At 40.4% G+C, this 22484-nt stretch overlaps 2 protein-coding genes across 9 annotated transcripts in view; both read left to right on the top strand.

The window, feature by feature from the left end:
- si:dkey-151g10.3 (serine/threonine-protein kinase WNK3) overlaps positions 1-9711 on the top strand; it is a 42182-nt gene extending 32471 nt beyond the window's left edge. For 6 of the 8 annotated variants that reach the window (XM_040047275.1, XM_040047278.1, XM_040047273.1 and 3 more), the window contains 8 exons: positions 78-2095; positions 2315-2561; positions 4236-4321; positions 5058-5395; positions 5529-5764; positions 5854-5949; positions 6042-6205; positions 6522-9711. In XM_040047275.1, coding sequence (XP_039903209.1) covers positions 78-2095; positions 2315-2561; positions 4236-4321; positions 5058-5395; positions 5529-5764; positions 5854-5949; positions 6042-6205; positions 6522-7070 — 3734 coding nt within the window. In that variant the 3' untranslated portion in view covers positions 7071-9711. The remainder of the gene's footprint in view (positions 1-77; positions 2096-2314; positions 2562-4235; positions 4322-5057; positions 5396-5528; positions 5765-5853; positions 5950-6041; positions 6206-6521) is intronic. The other 2 variants (XM_040047279.1, XM_040047276.1) reach the window with 2 other exon arrangements.
- A 1274-nt stretch (positions 9712-10985) lies between these two features.
- On the top strand, positions 10986-22480 carry phf8 (PHD finger protein 8). Its single transcript, XM_040047282.1, has 22 exons — positions 10986-11298; positions 11872-12156; positions 12296-12381; positions 12486-12612; positions 14709-14869; positions 14979-15120; positions 15228-15414; positions 15525-15687; positions 16244-16331; positions 16615-16721; positions 16828-16919; positions 17577-17666; positions 17776-18057; positions 18166-18248; positions 18339-18508; positions 18709-18794; positions 19063-19184; positions 19447-19778; positions 19863-19958; positions 20040-20149; positions 20234-20594; positions 20692-22480. Exons 2-22 carry the CDS (start codon positions 12059-12061, stop codon positions 20778-20780), a joined length of 3072 nt encoding a protein of 1023 aa, XP_039903216.1. The 5' UTR covers positions 10986-11298; positions 11872-12058; the 3' UTR covers positions 20781-22480.
- The last annotated feature ends 4 nt before the right edge of the window (positions 22481-22484 follow it).

Raw genomic sequence — 22484 nt, 5'->3', positions numbered from 1 at the left:
ATTACTTTGGCTTATTAACATGGCCCATTTGGCCACATAACAAAAACTTAACTCCGTGTTCATTTCTGCGGCTGTAGAAAGTGAAGGATCCCAAAGTCTGGAGTCCTTGAGTGGAATGGGCTCTCCTTCCTACCCCACCCTTTCTGCCACCTCCCCCCCAGACTCCACTGTTTCAGTACCTACTTCCATGAGCCCCTCTGCTACCGCAGCCCCTGTTCATCACACAGCACCTGAAACCAGGCCTGGACCAGCCTCTGTCCCTGTCACCACCTCAACTGGCCTTATCTCAGCTTCTGCTGACCAAATTTCTATTGCTCCTTTAACTATAGCAACATCTGCTGCTGCTCCTGATGCTAACCTCACCAGCTTGTCCACTGCTCCTGCTGTTGTGTCTCCCTCACCCATCACTATTCATCCTGATAACCTGACTTCTCCTGGAACCAGTGTTTGTTCCACTGCGAGTCAAAGTGTAGATGATACTCTGATCTCTGCTTCAAGGCCCCGTATGTCTGCCGTGGACCAATCTTCAGCCTCTTTTCATTCCCCTTCTCCTGCTGTAGTCATCCCTTCTACTGTAAGCCAACTTGGCATAGAGCAGCAGCAGACATACAACCAAGTAGCCCAACCAGCCCCACAACAGCCACACCAACAGCTACAGTCTGCATCACAGCAGCAAGTACCATCACCACAACAGAAACTGCAGTCCCAACATCAGGTGTACCACGAACAAGTACCACTACAGCAGGAACGAGCACTTCAGCAGTCTCTCCAGCAGTTGCATCAGCAGCAGCTAATTCAAACACAAATACCACTTCAACAACAGCTGACTGAGGTGCAGGGAATGTCTCAGCATTGTCATTCAGAGGTGTTACAGCAGTCTCTGCCTCTGCTACCTTTTCCTCAGCAGCCAACCGAACAACCCCTTGTTCAACAGCAGACATCAAAGTTTGCCCCACAGTTGCTGCAGCAGCCTCAGTTACAGCAGTTACAACAGCAGATTATGAGTCCTGCTGGTCCATTGCCCCCCAAACAAGCCCACATTGATCAACAGCAGCAGCAGCAACAGTTAAACCTACAACAGACATTACACTTACAGCAGCAGCAGCTACAGCAGCAACAGCATCAGATGTTTATGGGTGCTGCAATTTTGAAACCAGATCAAAACCAAATGCTGCCCCTATCAGTTAGTCAGCAGTTTCTTCAACAGCAGACACAGCTAAATGTTTGCCCAGTACCACAACAGCAGGTCCCACAACAAACCCAAGTGCCTGCTGAGCTGTTATCACAACACATACAGGCACAGAAACAATCACAATATACTGAGCAGCAACAGGAAATGGTTAAAGCTGTGGACACACCCCTCAAACAGCTGCAGTTTCCACTACAGAAGCAGTCCTCCTTACAGATGTCAGAGTCAGAGGTGTCCACGGGAGAGACAAGTGTTACAGAGGACACAGGGAGTTATTCTGCCCCCTTTCATCCCTCCTCTGACTCCTCTCTGCCACCTCTGCATCTGGGAACTGCTGAAACCCCCTTACCCACATTCTCCCACGTAATGACGCCATCCCCTGTTCAACCTTCCTCCGTAGCCGAGTCAGACAGCGAAGGCCCCCCCAAAATTGAATTTGTAGACAACCGCATAAAAACCTTGGATGAAAAGCTAAGGAATTTGTTGTATCAGGAGTACAGCAGTGGGACAGCACTGGCTGGGGGAGCTACCTCTGGCCCAACATCAGCTGCCTCCACATCAGCAGGTGGTGATGAGTCATCAGAGCCACAGTCAATCCACCACTCATCTTTCCCCCCACCTGCCTCCATCTCAGATACTTCCCCACAGTCCTCATCCTCCACTACTTCCTCCACCACCTCCCGTTCGTCTTCCACCTCTCCTGACCCAGAGAGAGAAGGAGGTGGAGAGAAAGCTTCCAAAGAGGTGCCCAACTCTATGGAGTTGGACCCAGTGGAGCAGCACCTTGGCCCATCACTCCTCACCACCTCTGTCTCATCCAGCCCACCCACCCCTCTTCTGCCTCCCAATCAGGATGACTCTGCTGGGCCCCAACGCCCACCTGTACCAGGAGAACCAACCATTCTTGTGAGTGAATACCACAGATTAGATTTCAAGTAAATTCTCCTTCAGTTTGTCTTTCACTGTAGCGAATTATAATTATTGTTCTGTTTCAGTGTGTAAATGTGACTCCACTACGTTTCAGCTGTCCGCGATTATTTGTATTATATAAATGTTTGAGTATCTCTGCGTTCTTTTTATATCTCAACTCCATGCAGCCACTCTTAATTGTCTTAACTGTTCTAGGCTGTACCCTCACATTCTGACACCAGTGCCATTGGAGATGCATCATGGCCCCCCAATCAGCAACCGATCCCCCTCCGGCACGGACAGCAGCAGCACAATGCAGGAGGTGGATATTTTGGCCTAAACCTGACATGTCCTAGTATCAGAAATCCTGTTAGCAAGAAATCCTGGACTCGAAAATTCAAAAACTGGGCATGCAAACTGCGTCACTCCGCCAGCTTGTTCAAGAAGCCCAGAGTCCAGCAAGGTAGCGTCCTTTTAGGGAGTAAGCGCGCGCGAGAGAGAGCGAGAGCGAGAGAGAGAGAATGGGATGTTGGGGCATGGACCTAAATCTAATATCTAGTACTAATTTTAACATAGCAAAATAACTTTTTTAACCTTTAAGGCTTTAAAGTTAATGTTAATGGACATTAATGTTTCCAGCTAAATAATACTGTTTTATGTATGTTTTTTTATTTGGTTATAGTCCCCCCTGTAAGTCCCTAGTGTTGACATCACTGCATACATTACTGTTTGTTTTTATTTATTGATTTTTTTTTTCTAAATTCCTTTTTACTAAATTTCATTTTCTTGGCAGTCTTTCTTTTTGCATGACTTGCTCACTCAGGGGCGAGAACAGTGGAGCGTAGAGGAGGGTGGGAGATTGGCACAGTGTAGGAAGAGTTTGGCATCACAAATCTGATGTCCTCCCAGTGCTGATGAACTATGGAGTAAAGACAAGCTGTGCCTGTGCCAAGGAAATATTCCTTCACATCACACCTCCCTTCATTGTCCCAAGTCCACAGGCACTGCCAGCAACAATCATCTCAACTGCACCTGCTGACTCAGTGTAGACAGCGTAATGCAACTCACATCATTACACAGATAGCATAGATGCTAAGTTACCAAGCTGATGTTATGTAATTGTTTGTAGTTCAGAATACATATAGGCTTATCCTGTAAACTCATACACAGTAGCACTGCTCCAAAACAATAATATATGATGTAGCTGTAGTGAAGTAACTGAAGGTCATAATATGTTAGAATACAGTGTGTGCATTACCAAAGGATTGTAAGTTACTGCCGGGCTCTTTTGCACACGTTTAGGCTTTCCACATGGCTACGTTTTATCATGCTTTTCAAGTATTCCAGTCATCTTGCATGTAATCGTGTTTATGTGTGTAAAGTGTGTAGCAGTAGCTTAGATCTTCTGTTACAAGAGCACATGCATGAGCATGTATGTTATGTTCTACACGCGTGACTAATAATGGACCATTACCTGTAAGTAACACATATACCAGGCTGTATATATTTTATGTTAATTTTTATGTTTTATTTTTCCCTTAAAAATGGCTGTGGTGATCCATGTACACACTCTAATGTCGTAATCCCAAATATCAAACACACTGACCAATATCACTGTTGCTCTGACAAAGATCTTAAATGTGATATTGGGCTACATTGTCTAATGAGTGGGTGGAGCAGTGATGACTTGGTGAGAATGAGAGCGTGGATGTGTGGGTGGGCTATACTGTATTTAACTGGTATTTTAAAATATGTTTTTGCTTTTAATGAATGCATTTACCACTACTCCCCACACCTCACGAAGTTTTTTTTTAACAACTTTAAATTCACAAAGACCTCATTTTAAAATTGACATCCACAGAAAGTATGTTTACACAGTTTACAGACTTGCATGCATGTTAAAGAAGTCACAATGTTCTGTGATTTGAATGGCCAATTCTTAACACTGTGCCTTTGTGTTTGTTCTCCGTGTCTGTCCTTTTGCATTTGTATGTCTCACTGTCATGTGCATTTTTCTGTTTCTGTTCCTTTCTTGTATGTCTGTATCATCATTTGTGTGTTTTTTATACGTGTGTTTGTGTTTTTGTATCTTTGTCCTTGTCTATCCCTTTTGTTTTCATCCCTTTCTCATTATCAGAAGCAGATTCAAGCAGTCAGCTGTTTAAAGATGGGAAGGCAGGAGCACCACTTAATCCACCGCAGCCTTCTAAAGGACGTTTTCAGGTAGGAGCACATTAGCTGATTCTTGTTAGTCTCAGTCTTTGGCACAGTCTGAACTAGGGCTGCAACAAAAAATTTTGGTAGTCGACTAATCTGCCAGTTTTTCTTTGATTAGTTGATTAGTCATCGATTAATGTTTCATATTCATATGTTTCCGGGTCAAAATAATGACCCAGGAAACGCTTAGCAAGTATCATCCTGAGCAGTTTCTGACAGTTACGCTAACATAAACATGACGGTACGAACATTTACATGAACAAGGTATCAGTGTGACGAACTAACTTAACTTTCTAAAACTGACCCATTCAGAGTTGATGTCACAGCTCCAGGGGGCCGGCCTTTTAAATGTCCGTGCACGGCAGTACTGCTGTTGTGAAAGGAAAGCGCCGCTTTGCACAGTCTGCATTTAACTTTGCTTGTTTTCTGTGAAATGCTTTCACATTTTTTAAAATCTCTGTTTCCATTTTCTGCTGACCTCCTGTTTTGCAGTTCGCACTACATTCTTTTTCCTTAGTATTGTCTGCAGTCTTGGCAGACGATATAGGTGATACTTCCCCCATAGCTTCCTGTAGTGTATTGCAGTTACAAAAGCACATTTACTTGGTATTAGTATATGAAGCGTTGACAGTAAAATTTTGCATCAACTAATTTTTATAGTTGAGTCATGAATTATGCCGACAAAATGTTGCAGCCCTGGTCTAAACAAGCAATGAAGATTTCTCACATTATTAATCACCAGGTGACTCCAGTGCCCCAGACCTCTCCTCCAAAGGATCGCCCGTCGGGCCATGGTGGCACTCACAGAAAAGTTGGCCGTTTCTCTGTGACCCAGACTGAGACTAAGAAAGATGACAGGCAGACTGACAGCTCGCCAGTGTCTCCTGATTTGGTGAGGGAGAGGAGGAAATCTCGGGCAAAGGAAGGAGATAAAGAAGAAAGTAAGAGAACTCCATCAATGGCCCACGCTCCTCGAGGTCCTGGCCACAGCCACTCACCCCTTGGAAGCAGTGATGATGATGATGAGAGTGAGCTGGAGGATGAAGACCTGCGAAGGGAATTACACAAGCTCAGAGAAAAGTAAGTCAACAAGGGAAAGAAGTTTTATTATTGTACAAGACTTTTGCCTCTCCATTTATTGAATTTTCTTCTTTGTGTCTCCGTTTATTTTTGTTTCTTTCCCACAGTACATAACCGTTCTCTTTCTCTGTAGGCACATCAAAGAGGTGGTTTCCCTTCAGGCTCAGCAGAACAGAGAGCTCCAGGAGCTGTACAGACAGCTTCGTTCCCTCAAAGACCAAAGACAGAGTCTGCCTGCCTCCCTATCTCGTACCCCTCCTCTTTCTGCAGCGCCCCCTGCCCTCTCACCTCGCAGGCCCAGGCCAACCAAAACAAAGTTTCGGGCCAGGCCTCACTCTCACGTAGACAACAATGGAGTTACACATGCTGGTGAGGCTTTTACTATTTCTTCCTCACTTTCTTGTTTTGTTTTTTTAGATTTGCTCTCTGCAAAACTGTGTTTTGTATGTCTCATCCAGGGATTCAGCAGTCAAGCAGCTTTTCAGGTAGTGAAAAGAATAGGCTGTCACTGTACTGCAAGCCAGAGCACCTTACTACGCTACCTGCTAAAAGAGGTACGGTTTATCCTCGTAGTGCTAAAAATCGGGTCAGCATACCATAATTAATGTCAGTTGGCGCCATGACGAGTCGCCTTGTTTTTCCACAGATCACAGTCCTCTAAGAAAAAGTACATTCACAGACGAGCTGCACAAACTTGTTGATAATTGGACAAAGGAGACAGTGAGCACCACCCCGCCTAAGCCTTCACTGAATCAAATTAAGCAGATTCAGCAGGTGCAGGAGTTGGGAGGCTGGAGCCAGGGAACTGAGGTAGGACTACACATGAAAAGTGTTGTTGGTATATCAGGCATGTCTTTCTTAATAATTAATTATTTGGATAAATAAACTTTATATATTTCAAATGCATTTTACTGAAAACTGTGGCTTATTGTTTATGAGAGGAAAAAAATCTTTTTTGAGTGTGATTTTGAATTACCAAACAATTCTTCATGGTTTTTGGTGATGATGATACAACTAAGTCAGAAAGCTTTAAGAGTTTTAGACAGTTCTTGAGCCAAAAGTACCAAAAGGTTTGTTTTGTTATTGTAGTCATAGTCTCTAAGTATTTACTGCTATATTTGTGCAGGTGGCTCCCCCAGGTTGGTTTCCAGTGGCACAGGCGCCCACAACCCCTGCCAGTTTGACTGTGGCACCCTCTTCCCATTACACGGGTGGAGGAAGCCTGTCCACCCTGCACTCTCCAGGACCTCCCCCACAGACACACATGGCTCAAGTCCCGCAGATGCAGCAAAGTTTACACCTTCATCAGTCTCTCCCCCTCCAGCAGATTAGCTATCCACAGTCCCAACTCTGCCAGCAGATACCACAGCCCCTGATGCAAACTCCCATGCAGTCTCAGTCTTTATCACAGACACCACCCATCGCCCAGCCTCAAAGCCAACCGCTGCTGCCTTCCCAAATGCCCACATCACCAGTGTCCACCGCTACATCTTTGCTGCCTGGTAGTGGTACCGCTGCACCCACAGATAGCGCTGCTGCTGCTGGTGGGGCATTTTGCTCCTGCTCCTCACCCTCTTCCACCTGTTCCTCATCGTGCTCTACTGCTGCTCTACCTACCAGTGCCAAAATTCACCAAACACCCCCCACCTCTACTCTTCCTCTGGGACAGAAATGAAACCAGGTGAAGTGTGAGGCCAATATGAAGGTCCAAGAGATGGACGTAAAGCAGATCCATTTAGAGTGTTAGTTCTGTGTACGTGTGCGAGAGTTGTGACTGCAATGACATATGGGTTCTAGTGTACTTGTGGATGTGATGGGAAATGAATGTGAAAGAAAGGTGATAGGTTGTAGCATGTACAGGCAGAGGGTAATGTGAAGCATGGCTGGGGTTTCTGAATCAGTATTGAGCTGTATAAAGTCTTTGATGTATGAGTGTGTGCATTTATGAGTGTGGGTGGATTATTTGAGTACATATCACTTCTGTCTTTGGACACAAAATAACATTAACGTTTTTGTTTGCAAACCAACTCAGCGGGACCTGAAATCTCCCTAAGCAGAGACGAGAAGGACAAAATATTTGACGGTGTTGACATTTTTCTTTGGATTTGTCAATGCTTACAGTGAAAGGACTATCAATTTTTAAAAGTGCAATTAGTAATGATCATCTAAATTGATCAGCACGCATTGTTTTCATTTGTCTTTAAGGCATAAAATATTTTTGTAGAAGCACAATGATTAATACCTGATGCATAGGGGATTTTGTTCATCATATTTTAAAACTGTAAGCCTACAGATCGAGTGTTTCAAAGGCAATCAGAAAAAAACCCCCAAACTGACAGCAGCATGTTTCAGAGGTCAGCACTTATCCGGCTATCCATTTAACTGCAGTGCAAACAAACACACTGTCGAGGTGTCGTGTACCTGTACAGCATGTGCTTGATTTTATATTGTTTTATGTTTGTAACAAAATTAATATGACCAGATGAATCCATAATATGATGGTAAATTCAAATCTGCCATCTCTGTTCAGTAAATATTTGGGTGCATTCAACCCAGGACTGCATGATTTTATGGCTGGCTTGACTTGCCTAGTGCAAACTGCTTGCACTCGCTGTATATTCATGAATCTCACAGTTACTGTTTGCAGCCCACTGAGGTAACGAGTCATATACATTTGCTTTCAATATGATATGATTTCACATTTGACATTTTCCTTTATTTCTGCTGCATATCATCTATACCAGTGCTGAAGAGGACGATTTAAAAGGAAAAGAAAAAACTGCCAAGTTATCATTAACTAAATTATAAAGGTATTCTCATATTGCCTTTTTCTAAAAATACTGCATTTTTGTGAGCGTGTGAGTTTATTTTTTTCTGTGTGACAAAGTGTTGTAATAGTCCTGGTATAGTGCATTAATTCATGCATCAAAGCAGCCTCTCAAATGTCACTGTAGTCAAGTGGAATTGTTTACGCTGCCTATGTTTTAGGCTTACTTTCTAAAAAAAGAAGAAGAAGAAGAAGAAAAGGAAAACAACAGAAACAAAACAAGTGAGCGCTTCAGTCATACACCAGTTCTAAGTTTGATCAACACCAATGTGAGATCCTCTCATGCTCATGTGTCAGCTTTGTTTGGCATTGTACAAATTCCTTGTTTCAATTGTGAGCAATTTAATTATTAAATATAGCCTGTTTGAATTCAACGATCAGAAGATGAAATGTGGGCCACTGTGCTTTATGCACACAACTAAAGGTTTACTCGAGTCAAACTTCATTTCTTGATTTCTAAACTCATTTTGTAGTTGAAGACATTCAGAGTAATATATCACCAGCAGATATATTACTGTACACTCTGACAGCTTATCAGCCATACACACATTAGACCATCGATGGTTAGGTGTTAATACATTTTTTTGGTCTAATAAATAGCCAGTAGTCAAAGCGGTATTTTTGATTTATTAATAATAGATTGTGTGCCACAGAAAACATGTGATTTAACAGACAAAGACTGCTAAATGTAAATCAAAGGCATGAAACACGAGTGGTTAAGAGGAATAGTTCATGCCAAGTGGTATGGTTGTTCAGAAGCGGCATAATCTAGAATATAAATTTACAGTACTCAGTATGTGTTGCTTTTCAAGACTACCCACATTTTCACAGAGATGTACTGTAGTTCATTATTAGTGAAGGTGTGTGTGTTGTCATGTCTGATACTAACATGCATCTAACAAGCTACAGCTTAATGATTACGACTCATGAAGAGAAGCTGACTTTGTCCTTGAAGTGTTACCAAAATGTTATCGAAAAGACAAAGATTATTTTTGTATTTTGGAATGAGGTTGTACAAATTGTAAAATTGTGTTCTCCCCGCTACAAATCAGAGATTATTTGAAACTAGAAAACTGGTTTTCATCCATGTTTACATGGGACTCCCTGTCTTGCTCTAACTCTGACAGGCGAAGCTCATTCCGGATCATATTCAGATCATTTTTGGTTATTCTGCCATCATATTTTAGTTTTGAACCACTGCAGCCCAGATGGTACATAAAGTAATGACACCTCACCTTCCCACTGAGCTTTAGGTCACATTAAATTAAATTAAAATAAAATTAATACAAATTAAACAGAAAATCTGGGGGCTCCCAAAATGACACGATTGAGAACCATGGTTAAAAAGTACATTTGGGCAGAAAAGAAAACTAAAGGAATAATGTATGTTGCGGGTGATTTAGCCTCTGTAAATTCTAACTAATTCATCTGTTGATTTTATTTATGTTTTGTAACTAATCAAAATAAATGATGTCAAACATCAAATGACACCAGTGTATAGGAGGTTTATTTGTACCTTAAGTTCACTGGGCACGTGGGATGTTCATATATATGCTATATATATGTGTTATTATGATGATAAAACACAATAATCATTTGTAAAACAAGTAAAACCTGGGCTACATTGCCAATCAAAAGTTTTTTTCTTTAATTTCATGACTATTTACATTGTAGATTCCCACTGAAGGCCTCAAAACTGAATGAACAGATATGGAATTATGTAGTAAACAAAAAAGTGTAAAAAGTCAAAACATGTTTTGTATTTTAGATTCTTCAAAATAGCCACCCTTTCCTTTGATTACTGCACCCTCTTGACATTCTCTCACTTAGAGAAGCTCATTTGGAGAAGGCCAAGGGTTTGCAGGGCTGTCAACAAAGCGAAGACTTGCTAATTTCAGGAATCTAAAATATAAAACATAATAGAATTATTTATCATTTTTTTGTGCTACATATCTCCCATATGTCTTGCTTCATGTATTTGATGTTTTCGTTATTTATCTAGAAAAACCATTAAATGAGAAGGTGTATCCAAACTGCTAGTCTGACTGGCAGTGTATATATATCTGTTAGTGCCAGACGTTTTTCTCCATTCTCCAGAGGAGCCTCACAGATCACAGCAGCTAACACCACTTGACCTTCGGTGCATTCCTGACCTGGAATCGCTGTTAATCATAATGCCAGGATGTGAGAAAGAGTGCCAGGGAATAAAAACATTTTTTATAAATAAATTTCATAAGTGACGAAGGGCCTTAGGCAAATTAAAAAGAGAAAAAGATAATTGAATTATAAAATATATGTACACTTGAATCACAATCCTGATCACGACACTCCACCAGTTGCACTCATAGACCGATGTGTGTGGTTTGCATTTCTTAACACAGGTTCAATAAAATGACAACGTGAAAAATAATGACGTAAATACAAACTTTTTAAATTATAAAATCAGGTTACTGAATGTTGGCAATAATTATTTATTTTACTTGAAAAGAAATATCCGTTTCAAATTATAGTTTGTATTCTGACTGACATAAAGTGTGAAGGGAAAAGAGATTAAAAAAATTACAATTAAACGTTATGAGGGTGTGCAGTTATTTGACAAATCGTATGTACTCGCATGCTGATAATTATGTAGTACATTTCTGTTTCTATGAGATGACGGCAAAAATACATGTTTGCAGCGTCTCCTGACGCATAGAACTGAATTTCCGCACCGTAACGTAGTTTCCTGAACGCAACTCAATTTTTGACTGTCTACAACTTTATTGTCCCCGCCACGGCAGACAACGACGAACAACGGTCTGACGTTACTATCTTTGAAATGGCGTCGATGCAGTTAAATACGATGTTATTTGTTGTTGTTTTGTTAGTTTAGGTCGCTTCGTGCTACAATTTTCTGGTCCATTGTGAATTTCTGGACCTGGCCTTTATATTTGGGCATTACAAAGTTGATAAGCAAAAATGTGGTGAAGCAAATTGTTAATAATTTACGTTGCATAATAAGGCCGCAGCTAACCCCGAGCTTGCGTAGGGATTACAACGGCTTTTCAATAGTTGGCCCAGCCGCAGCTACATTTTGGTGAGTTGCTATCGTGGAAAGAAAAATCCAAACGTCTTAACCAGCAACAACGTTTTCCTGGCTGAAATATACTAGCTGCATCAGATACATATAAGGGTTCATTCACGCTTCGTAGCTACTTTTGCTTAAGTTAACATCTTGGCAAATAATTTTCTTCTCTAACTACATCGCTTGCTAACGCGGCTAACGTTAGCGTTAGCCTACTTGCTGTATGTATAAGTGCGTTGATAAAGCTAGCAGCACAACATTCACTATGCATAGAGTGTTTACAAACGGAGCTAACGTTAGCGTTAACAGCTGTTGAGCAGAAGCGATCTTGAATTTTCGTCCGGGATGAGTCTGAGCTTATCTGCAAAGATTAGTATTTGACCAATATGCACCGATGCTCATTAATTCATGTACCACCGAAACAAAATGCTGATCATTCAAGTAAACGACTAAACTTATTCGTTATGACGGGAACAGGATTTATATGTTGCTCTAAACAGCTCTCTACTAGCGAGTGTGGGGTCATTATGGTGAGCTGCTAACAAGTTTTGTTTTGTTTATCTTTTTTTCCCTTTATTTTAACAGGTTTTCAAGTAAACCTCTGGACATGTGCATCAAGTAGAAGAATCAGAACGTGAAGTGACAGATTTCACCAGCCTTACCATTAATACATAAATAATAATTCCTTTTGTTGATTAATTAGTCTCTCCTCACTCGTTTCCATTAGATTTGAAAATATTTTACATAAATATCTTGCACAAACACACTGAACATGGCATCAGTGCCCGTGTATTGTCTGTGTCGTCTGCCATATGATGTGACACGCTTCATGATAGAGTGCGACATTTGTCAAGACTGGTTTCATGGAAGGTAGGATGTTTTCTTGCTTTGACCCACTTTATTAGATTTATGATGTGGTTACATCTGTTGTCTTCACTGTAAAATTTCTGTGTCTATATTGGGTAATGGAGCCATTCTTTGTTTTGATATAAGTATGCTTTTTGTGTAGCTGTGTTGGAGTAGAGGAAGACAAAGCGGCTGAGATTGACCTGTACCACTGCCCCAACTGTCAGGTCACTCATGGGCCTTCTGTTAGTAAGTTATCATTTCTTAAGTAAAACTCTCAGGGTTGGTGTTATTATTAGTTGACTTTTTCATAGGAATGTACAGGTTGAAAACTGTTTTCTCCATTTTCTTAGTGCGCAAACGCCGGGGAGGCAATAAGCAAGTAGATGGAGGTGCCACTGGAGGAAGAGACCCAAGTAAGCCTGTTAAGACAGGGAGCGCACAGTTTGTTAGGGAGCTACGGAGCCGAACCTTCCCGAAGTAAGTCTCACCTGCCATCCTGCTAAAACAAAAGTTTGAAGAAAATCATGGTTTGTAGTGTGTTTTTCACATTGTAAGAACTTAATGTACTATTGCTGTTATAATATCCTGGCAACTAATTTCTTAGTCAACTAAACAAAGAAAAAAATGTTGCACATAGTACTCCAAACACACAAGAAGAAGAAAAACACTTAAACCAATGTTAAATATGATATGAAAACGTTACTTCAAAACATGTTCACGTTTTATTAAAATGTGACAAATTAACATCCGAAAAACAAATAAACAGCGACTGAAAAGTGTGATAGACTGTGCCATGCATAATGAATTCCCTGGCCATCCAATAGATGTAATCTCTCCAGCGTGTTCCAGGTCTACTCCGGGGCCTCCTCTCGGTAGGACATGGCCGGCCAGAACACCTTACCCTAGAGAAGCTCGCCTTAACTGGCTCCTTTCAATGTGGAGGAGGAGCAGCTCTACTCTTAGCCCCTCCCAAATGAACTCCTCACCTTATCGCTGAGGAAAAGCCTTTTCACACCTATGAGAAAGCTCATTTTCGCAGCTTATTCTCACCTTTATATAACTAGAAATAATAGTGTTGACAAAAAAAATCAGGCGAAGATGAACAGTTTAATGACGATGCTCCATCTGGTGGCAGACGGCTGCATAACATTTAGGACACAAAAATTTACCAGCATTTAAAATGTAAAACAATTAGATAGTAGGGCTGGGCCATATCATACTGTTCACGGTAATACCGGTATAATGTTGGGCAATAATAAAAAATGAAATATCGCGATAGAATATGGGTAAAATGCGCATGCGCAGTGCCTTTGTTTTCATACGCACATTGCGGAAAAAGCATGGCGGCGACAGAGAATGAGAAGGGCGAAAGCGGATCGTTGAATGAAACGGATGAACCAGAATTGGTTTGTAAAAATGCTGCAGCTTCAGTGGTGTGGAACTGGTTTGGCTTTCGTCCGTCAGATACACAACAAAGCACTATTTTTGGTAGAGCATGCTAGCGGGCCGTCGTTGTTACCGTGTTTTTTGGAAAATACGGCGCACTTAAAATCAATCCTTTGATATTTCTGAAAATCGACAGAGCCCCTTATAATCCCGTGTGCCTTATGTATGAACTCCTGGTTGTGTTTACTGACCTCGAAACGATTTTATGTACACGGCGCTCGAAAATCTGTCAAATGTTTTAGTACGACTTTGCTAAGCTACAAACCCGCACCGCTTGATGGATTGTCGGTGCATTATGGCTATCGTAGGCAGGAGCCTCGCGGAGTGATACGTACTGTGCTTCAACATAATATTACCGTATTGTGTGTGTATAACCTCTTTTTAAGTTTTGTGGATATTATACATGGTCATGCTGAGGATATGTCGGCCAGTTTCCACTGGAAATGCCTTTTGGTTAAACTGTCAGCGAGGAATTTGCACTGTTACAATTTTATATAACTTTAATGCACATAAAAAACAGCTGCTTGTTTAAGTGAAAATACATTGATGTTTTTTTTTTTTTTTGCACTAATAAAGTTGTGGAGTTGTAAAGCATTTTGTCTTCTGTCAATGATATCGTCAGTTATATCGTTATGGCAAATTTTCAAATGTATATCGTGATTAATATTTTTGGTCATATCGCCCTGCTCTATTAGATAGATTATAGTGACAGTTAGTTGTCTGGTTGACTAGTTGCTAACATCCCAAATACATTGCTATTAAAGTTGATTGCATTACATTCTACTAGTCTTTACCTAACACTGGTCTTGAAACCGGTTGGTGAACCAGCAACACCGACTACTGACTGAATAAATATTATAATTTCAGGAATTTAGTGGTTGCTGGTTTTTGCAAGGACTTGAGGTTGCCAGCCAGTCGCTAGTCCTCTGTGTATGTGTGTGTGTGTGTTAGTAAGGGAGACTGGTGTTATAGTTATTACTGCTTACTCCATGTGTCACTATTTTAGTTAGCATCCTGGGTTTTTGATCTTTAATGTAATAACACTGTAAATCACTCTGTCCTATTATTGTTTTTTTTTTTTTTCTTGTGATCAGAGTGAAAACGTACTTTTTGTTTTTCTGTGACAGTGCGGATGAAATATTGCTAAAGCCTTCAGGGGCCCAACTTACAGTTGAGTTTCTGGAGGAGCATTCATTCAGTGTACCTGTCATGGTTCTGCGGCGGGATGGCCTGGGTATGACCCTACCTCCGTCATCATTTGGCGTCAGTGATGTGGAGCACTACATTGGTAAAGTTACAGTTACAATTTAAATTATGGTTAGGCTGTTTTTTTGTAATCAGTAAATTCGTTTTTGTTTGCTTTGTTTTCTGAAACCTGTGCATTTTGTTAAATTCAGGTTCGGATAAACAGATTGATGTAATTGATGTTTCACGCCAGTGTGATCTGAAGATGCGTTTGGGCGACTTTGTTGAGTACTACAACAGCCCCAACAGAGACAGGGTCCTCAATGTCATCAGCCTGGAGTTCTCTGAGACCAGGTATGAAAAGGCAGTCAGTCATTCTACTAAATATACGTTTAAGTAACACATTGTCGTTACTGGTGTGGAGTTTTGAAGACTAAATAAAAGTTTTGGATTTATCTTAGACTGTCAAACCTGGTGGAGACGCCTAAGATTGTGAGGAAACTTTCCTGGGTGGAAAACCTCTGGCCTGAAGAGTCTGTTTTCGAGCGTCCCAATGTGCAAAAGTACTGCCTAATGGGAGTGAAGGATAGCTACACAGACTTCCATATTGACTTTGGAGGCACCTCAGTATGGTACCATGTCCTCAGGGTAAGTGTTAATTGTTTCAAAGGTTTCTGTTCACATTCATTTTTTGTGTTTGTGTTTTAAACGAATAGTTTTGCATCTTTTTAAAAGCTTCCCTTATTGTGCTTACTCAGGGTGAGAAAATCTTCTATTTAATTTCCCCCACCCCTGCCAACCTGGCACTTTTTGAGCGATGGAGTTCATCATCTAACCAGAATGAGATGTTCTTTGGGGACCAGGTTGACATGTGCTATAAGTGTTCTGTCAAACAGGGAAACACCTTGTTCATACCAACAGGTAAGCACTAGAGTAATTCTTTTTGTTAGAGCAGAGTTTTGTTTTGTCAGATATCTCAAACTAATTACATTAACTCAGCTACAATATGAATATCAGGCATTTCATCTGGTTTCTACACGGGCATACATGATGACAACACAAAAAAGCCGTAGAAAATAAGTAAAGTAGAAACTGTCTATGTTTCTGTGGCGGAGTCTTGTTTCTACCAAGTATATTGCAACAATTCAGCTTATAGTTCAATATCCACACAGAGGTCGAACAGCTTTTAAAAGTTACCAGTGAAGAAGAAGATGATTGGTGTGCATTCTTTCTCTTTGATTTAGATTATGAAAGCAATAACATGCCACAAAATGTTTTGTGAGCAGTAAAGATTACAATGGTGTTTACAACACTGTTTTTGTGTATGCACCATAATGCCTCAGCTACATTTTTATATTTATACACTCTTATGTTTATACACAGTTGTGTAAAAGCCTTGTTTTAGAGAGACGGGCCAAAGCTGAGAGAAAATGATCTGCTTATAGTGTGGATTTTTATTTATTTATTTTTTAACCAGGGTGGATTCATGCTGTGCTCACTCCAGTGGACTGCCTGGCTTTTGGAGGAAACTTCTTGCATAGTCTCAACATTGACATGCAGTTGCGGTTAGTTTTTTGATAAACTTATGTATGTCAAGTATATTTAATTGAGCATAATTGTATTCCTTTTGACTGAAATGTTGAAATGTCAGTGTTTAGACATGGCGGACGAAGGAACTTGCACCCTTAATTGTTGTGGTTCCTCACTTCTTGTTCCTCAAGCCTGAAGTTCTGTATTTGGTTAAAATTACTATACTTGTGGGTTGTTGTTGTTGTTGTTTTTTCTTGTCTGCAGAGATATTTTAACCTGGTGGCAATAAATAACTTTTTGTGATGTGGTATTGTTTAGGGCATATGAAATAGAGAAGAGACTAAGCACAGCAGACTTGTTCAAATTTCCCAACTTTGAGACTGTGTGCTGGTATGTAGGAAAGCACCTTCTCGATACTTTCAGAGGTAAGGGCTTTGGCTTTTATTATGTTTTTATTTGAACTACTTGGCTGGTCTGTGTTTGCTGTTAATAATTGTTGTATTGCTAACTTTGTGGTGTTTGGTCTGACAGGTTTGAGAGAAAATCGCAGGCATCCTGCCACTTACCTGGTTCATGGGGCGAAGGCCCTAAACAATGCCTTCCGCAGCTGGACCCGCAAAGAGGTAAAACCTTAAACATTTGCAATGTAATGTCCCATTTTAGTCCGGTTTTACTGATTCTCTTATTGCTTGGTTTATTTCCCTTCTAAAGTTGACTTTGAAATATGGGAAGTTTTTTTTTTTTAATTATTATTGTTTGGCCCAGAGAATGCTACTGATTGGAGCAGAATAACAGCTCTACAATTGTTTTAATACATTAACTTTAATGCAGTAAAATCTATAGTGTCATAAATGATTACATAAAAGTTACTGCATGGTATTTTTCTTGTTTAGAAGCAAAACATTAAATTGCAGCAATGCTGTTAAGAAAACTGCTAATTTGGGATGTGTTTTTATTTGCTCCCTAGCAAAGAGTTAAATGAGAAAATCAGTTCCACTTTCATGTCTGTCTCTGTCAGATGGCCGTAAACTGCTTATACCTCTGAAGCTTGTTTGTTTAATCAGTGTAGAAATGACGTCCTGTGGCTTCGCCACGGTGTTATGTCTGTTATGTCTGTTATGTCTTGGTTCTGAGCACTTGCCAGACAACCAGCAGAGACTCCAGGAAGTTACCGATCACTGACAGAAAATACTGCTGCATGACCAAAGTCATTACACTAATCTTACCCCTCGGCAGAAAATGTTGTAAGGAGATGATTGATGATTATCTCCTACACTCAGGCTTTAGCAGATCATGAAGTGGAGATTCCAGAAACCATCAATACTCAGGCGCTGGTGAAGGACCTGGCCAAGGAGATTCGTCTGGTAGAGGTAAATGAAATCACTGAAAGCTTGTTTTAATTCTACAAATGTTAATGTTTAAATGTTTTTCTTACTCTTTCTGTGTTTTAATGATTTTAAAAAATAATCTGTTTTTCAGGATATCTTTCAGCAAAACATTGGCCGCACTGGTCCTCAGTTTCCTGGTTCGCCACTCTCCAAAGCTCCCCTCACCACCTCTCAGAATTCAGGACGGCCCCCTGGAAAAAAGAAAGGGCCCAAGCCCAAGGAGATGACAGGGGGTGTTGGGCCCCCAGGAACCAAAAAGAAGAGTCAAAAGGGACTACTTAAAGCAGAAGCAGGAGAACTCGATCTGATTGAGATCCACACCAAACATACACTCAAGAAATTTCAACCTGGAAAGTCGAAACACAAGAACAAGGTATGATGTTTGCAGATGTTTGTGATGATAATGGGAATGCCTATCCAGCATTTTCAGTGAACAAGTTTCATTTTCATATATCCTTATAGTGATGATCTCTCTTTGCAGTTGGAGTTACCATTAGAGGAGTTTGAAGGGAAGATAAATAAAAGCAAGCTGAAACTTGTGTTGACCAATGGAAAAATTCAAGGGTAAGCTTTACAGCCATTTCAAGGGCTCCTGTTGGTTCTGTGATCTTACTACAGGTCGATGTGTTTACCTGCTGTTTTTTCTGGCTTCAGTAAGAAGGATGGCAGCAGTAATGGTGCAGGAAGTGCTGGAAACTACAAACATCTTGCGACGGAGGGATCCAGTCTGTCCGACTTGGAGTCTGAGGATGAGTTGCAGATTGATGAGACCCCACCTCCACGACGGAAGACAGCTGGACTGAGTAAGAAGAAGAAGCTGAGTGGTAAGTGTATTATGCATTCTTGAACGAAATATATACATGTGTTTAATCTGTTCATTCATTTATTCATCTATTGCAAGTAAAATTTATCATACTTAAGTAAAGCTGTTTGAATGCTGGGACTAATAACAAAATGTGGTTTCTAATATAATTCAGTAGTAGTTTCAAAGCTGTAATTTAATAGTGTTAAAATGTACCTTCAGGTCTTCCTAGAAAGCTGCCCAGAGCCAAACCCTGCTCTGACCCTAATCGCATCAGAGAGCCCGGAGAAGTTGACTTTGACATTGAGGTGAGATTATTATTGAAACGGCCATCCTTTCAGGTCTTTGAGTTCCAATTCGAATGTGTTCTTTACTTAAAACAGTCAGAAAAGGTCAGTCCCAAAGATTTAAAGAAACTATTCACTACACTATAATTAATGTTTCATAAATCATAAATCGCTTATATTGATTTTGTTATCCCCTGCTGAGCAAACAAAAGCTTTATTTCATAAGACAAGCCATGGAGTGTTGACAAGAACTTGATGTTCAGTTTTTAAACAATTGATGTGGCTTCAGGAGGACTACACCACTGATGAAGAGGCACTGGCTGCTCATGGAGTGAAGGGTGGTGCAGGGGGCATTCTGGACTTACTGAAGGCTAGCAAGCAAGTGGCAGGCTTGGACTCTACAGCAATCGGGTAAGATTGCCTGGATCATCTGTGTGTTGGTACTTATAAATAATCATAACAAAATGGTACTGTGTGAAGCTGTGCAGCTGAAACGCCCAGAAAACTTTGTATACCTTTGTCAAGAGTGGAGGCGGGTGAAAATGACTCATATTGTTGATGAAGTAATCTTGAAAACCTTTGTTTTACAAATTTGCAATGGGTTTGGGGTCCCACTTTGTGTAAGAGTTTTATATTGCGAGGTGATTAGTGATGGGCTGTGTACTTTTCTCAGTGAGGAAGCCCCAGCCTCTCCCAGCACTCGTGATGCCATTCAAGGGATGCTCTCCATGGCCAACCCCCCTTCGTCATCCTCCTCCTCATCCTCTTCATCTCCTTTGTCTATATCTGGAGGCCTGACAGAAGGATTAGGGGTCGTCAAGGAAAAGGGCGGCAAGGCTGTATGGGTGACAGGAGGGGTCAAAAAGACAGCAAATTCTGAGAAGAAACCTGTCATTCAGCGACCTGGAAAACGTCCAATTAAACGACCAGCCCGTCACCTTAGTGACGAGGAAAGTCCAGATGAACAGGAGACTCTGGGAACTTGTTTTAAAGATTCAGACTATGGTGAGCAGTACAACTTTGATTAATTTTCCTGATCAAGCCAAAATTTAATTATGATAATTTTTTTAAATTATTTATTTTTTTAAGTTTACCCATCCTTGGAATCTGATGAGGAGGATCACACCAACAAGACTAAGATGAAGCGGAAGAAAAACTGGGATGACACACCATGGAGTCCAAAAGGTAAACATAGCAGAAGGATCGATCAAATTTCTTTTTAGCTTTCTGATGTTTAGTCACTCAATAACTTCTTTTCATATACAGCCAGGGTGATGCCCACCCTTCCCAAACAGGATCGTCCAGCCAGGGAGGGAGCAAGAGTTGCCTCTGTAGAAACTGGCCTTGCTGCAGCTGCTGCCAAGCTGGCACAACAAGTGAGTGGGGGGGAACTAATAAAAAAAATCTTGTCTTCTAATATTCCTTGGAAAAGATGAAAAACTTTGTTGTTTGTGCAACAGGAGCAGCAAAAGCCTGCTAAAAGGAAGTACACGAAAAAGCAGCGTCCCCCTGCTCCTGTCATCACTCCACCTCCTGTTCAGACCGAGCCAGCCCCACCCTCTCCAACACCTGCCCCAGAGTCTGCAGCAGACGTCAGCCCAGACAGAAGAGTGGATTATTACTCTGCTAGTCTGTTGGACCATGAATATACAGCAGGACCAGGACCTTTTGGCTCAGGAGGACCTAGAGGCAGTGGAGCCATGGCTCCGGGTGTATTTCTTACATCAAGAAGACCTTCCCTGTCTCCACAAAATAGCAGCTCTCACTCCGGTGCATCCCCTGCAGGTTTATCCAGTCAGGGCACAACAGGAGTTGGTCAAGGTGAGCATAAACTTGAGTAAACTTTAGTTTTGACAGCATAATTTCATATTTTATAAAGTTTATTTGTTTTTAATGTTTCCCTTATACCTTGATTTAGGGAAACGTCCAAAGAAAGGACTTGCGACTGCAAAACAGAGACTTGGAAAAATCCTGAAAATTCACCGCAATGGCAAACTTCTCTTGTGAGAGGTGTTGGAAATGTGGCTGCAGACTTGAAGAATGAGAATGAAGAAAAGACCTGAAGTAGGTCTGAAGGAAAAAGAGACAGTAATCTATATTTTTTATTCCAGATAAATTTGTTTACTGTTTTTACTCGTTACCGAACCTCACAAAAAAAATTCTTGCCCTACACCAGTTACTCTGCCCAGTTCTGCTCACCCTCATCTGCATAAAGGTATTTTCAGAAGCACATGTGTGGCTTTAAGTGAATCACTGTAATATGCTGGACAAGCACTTAACGTGGTAATTAACTGTTAATTACCACCTATTTGACGTCACATTTGAATTTCAGAATGTCAGGTGGATATTGATATAACGTGGTAATTGACAAAGGCAAATGGTTTCTTTTGTTTAGGCCATTTTAGAGGTTGTATTTATGTTTGTACTATCCATCATACATTTTTTTTTCTTTTTTTAAAGGGAAAGAAAACAGTTAATGTGATATTTGTATAGGTCCCTTTCCCATGCAGAAGATCCATTGGTGCAAATACTGACAGAGTTGTAGTATTATTTTTGTTTAGTTTCCTTTTTACCTAATTTTTATTACAATAAAGGTTGTACAAAACTCAAGTGTGTGCATATAATATGCGACATGTATTAATTCTTTTTGAGAAATTTGCCCCTGATGTTTGTATAGAAAATAGATCTCCATATATTGTAGCTCTACCTATGAAAGCTGACGTGCTAGACTAATGCCAGGACTTACCATCATTATTCTATTTATTCTTTTCATATTTATTTAACAGGGCAGAACTTTTGCCATCTCTTATCCTGTTTTAATGTTGTATGTTTTTACAACCTCATCTTCTGGTCCCCACGTCAAATATTTTCAACCACTTTATGCTTGTACAAAAACTGTAGCCATTGCTTTGTCACTGTAAATACTTGTAATATTTGTAATTAATATAGCTGCTTAAACGCAGAACAATTTTAGACTTAAAAACAAACAAACAAAAAAAAGGTTCCTGCATGTTGCCGTAAATTGCGCCCCGGATGTTAGCAGGACTCTTGGGTCAGAAATAGAAATGTGTTTTTGTATCACAGAATGTACTAGTCCTAAAGTGTTGGCAGAGATGTAGATTTAACTTTGTGAAGGTGCAGGACATGAGTTGATATGTAAATATATGTTGTAATTTAAATTCTTTTATAGTTCAAAAACTTTCAGATCTTTCGTAACATGACTTGTACATTATACATTGCTGTATTTGGGGAAATATCTGAAATAGTTCTTTTTTATATTTGTATGCAGTAACTCTCATGCTAAGTCCATGTTGTCTTGTTAGTGTTATTGGAAGCGTGCTGGAAAATGCCCTTGTTAAATTTCATCCATTTAGTTTTATATTAATTATTGTTGATTTTCACTCTTGTGTTGGTGTGAACTGTGCATTTTAAACATGATGTGTTTTAAATACGACCTGGAAAAGATAAAATATACCTTGGGCAAAATTTCTTTTTTTCTTTGAGTTTATTTGATGATTGCTGAGTCACCAAAAGCACTACCGGTGGGTCTTCTGATTTCTCATGTCTGCTGGAGAACCAAGGTGTCAGTGCATTCATGAAGGTGTCATTTAGGAACGTTTTTGAATACACAAACAAGGAATGTTGTGTTGTACTAAAAACATCTACACTTAATGATTTTTTTTCCAATAAAAGTACAGTTTCATTAATTGT

The sequence above is a fragment of the Simochromis diagramma genome, unplaced genomic scaffold (assembly GCF_900408965.1).
Source record: "Simochromis diagramma unplaced genomic scaffold, fSimDia1.1 OVJJ01000387.1, whole genome shotgun sequence".
Lineage (NCBI taxonomy): Eukaryota > Metazoa > Chordata > Actinopteri > Cichliformes > Cichlidae > Simochromis > Simochromis diagramma.
Note: the sequence above shows the minus strand (reverse complement) of the source record. Positions and strands in the feature narration are given on the sequence as shown.

Coding starts and splice junctions, on each gene's coding strand:
- phf8 (XM_040047282.1), top strand. CDS start 12,059: ATGGCATCAGTGCCCGTGTATTGTCTGTGTCGTCTGCCATATGATGTG. Junction 18,058..18,165: donor AGTCGAAACACAAGAACAAG/GTATGATGTTTG, acceptor CTCTCTTTGCAG/TTGGAGTTACCATTAGAGGA. Junction 18,249..18,338: donor ACCAATGGAAAAATTCAAGG/GTAAGCTTTACA, acceptor TTCTGGCTTCAG/TAAGAAGGATGGCAGCAGTA.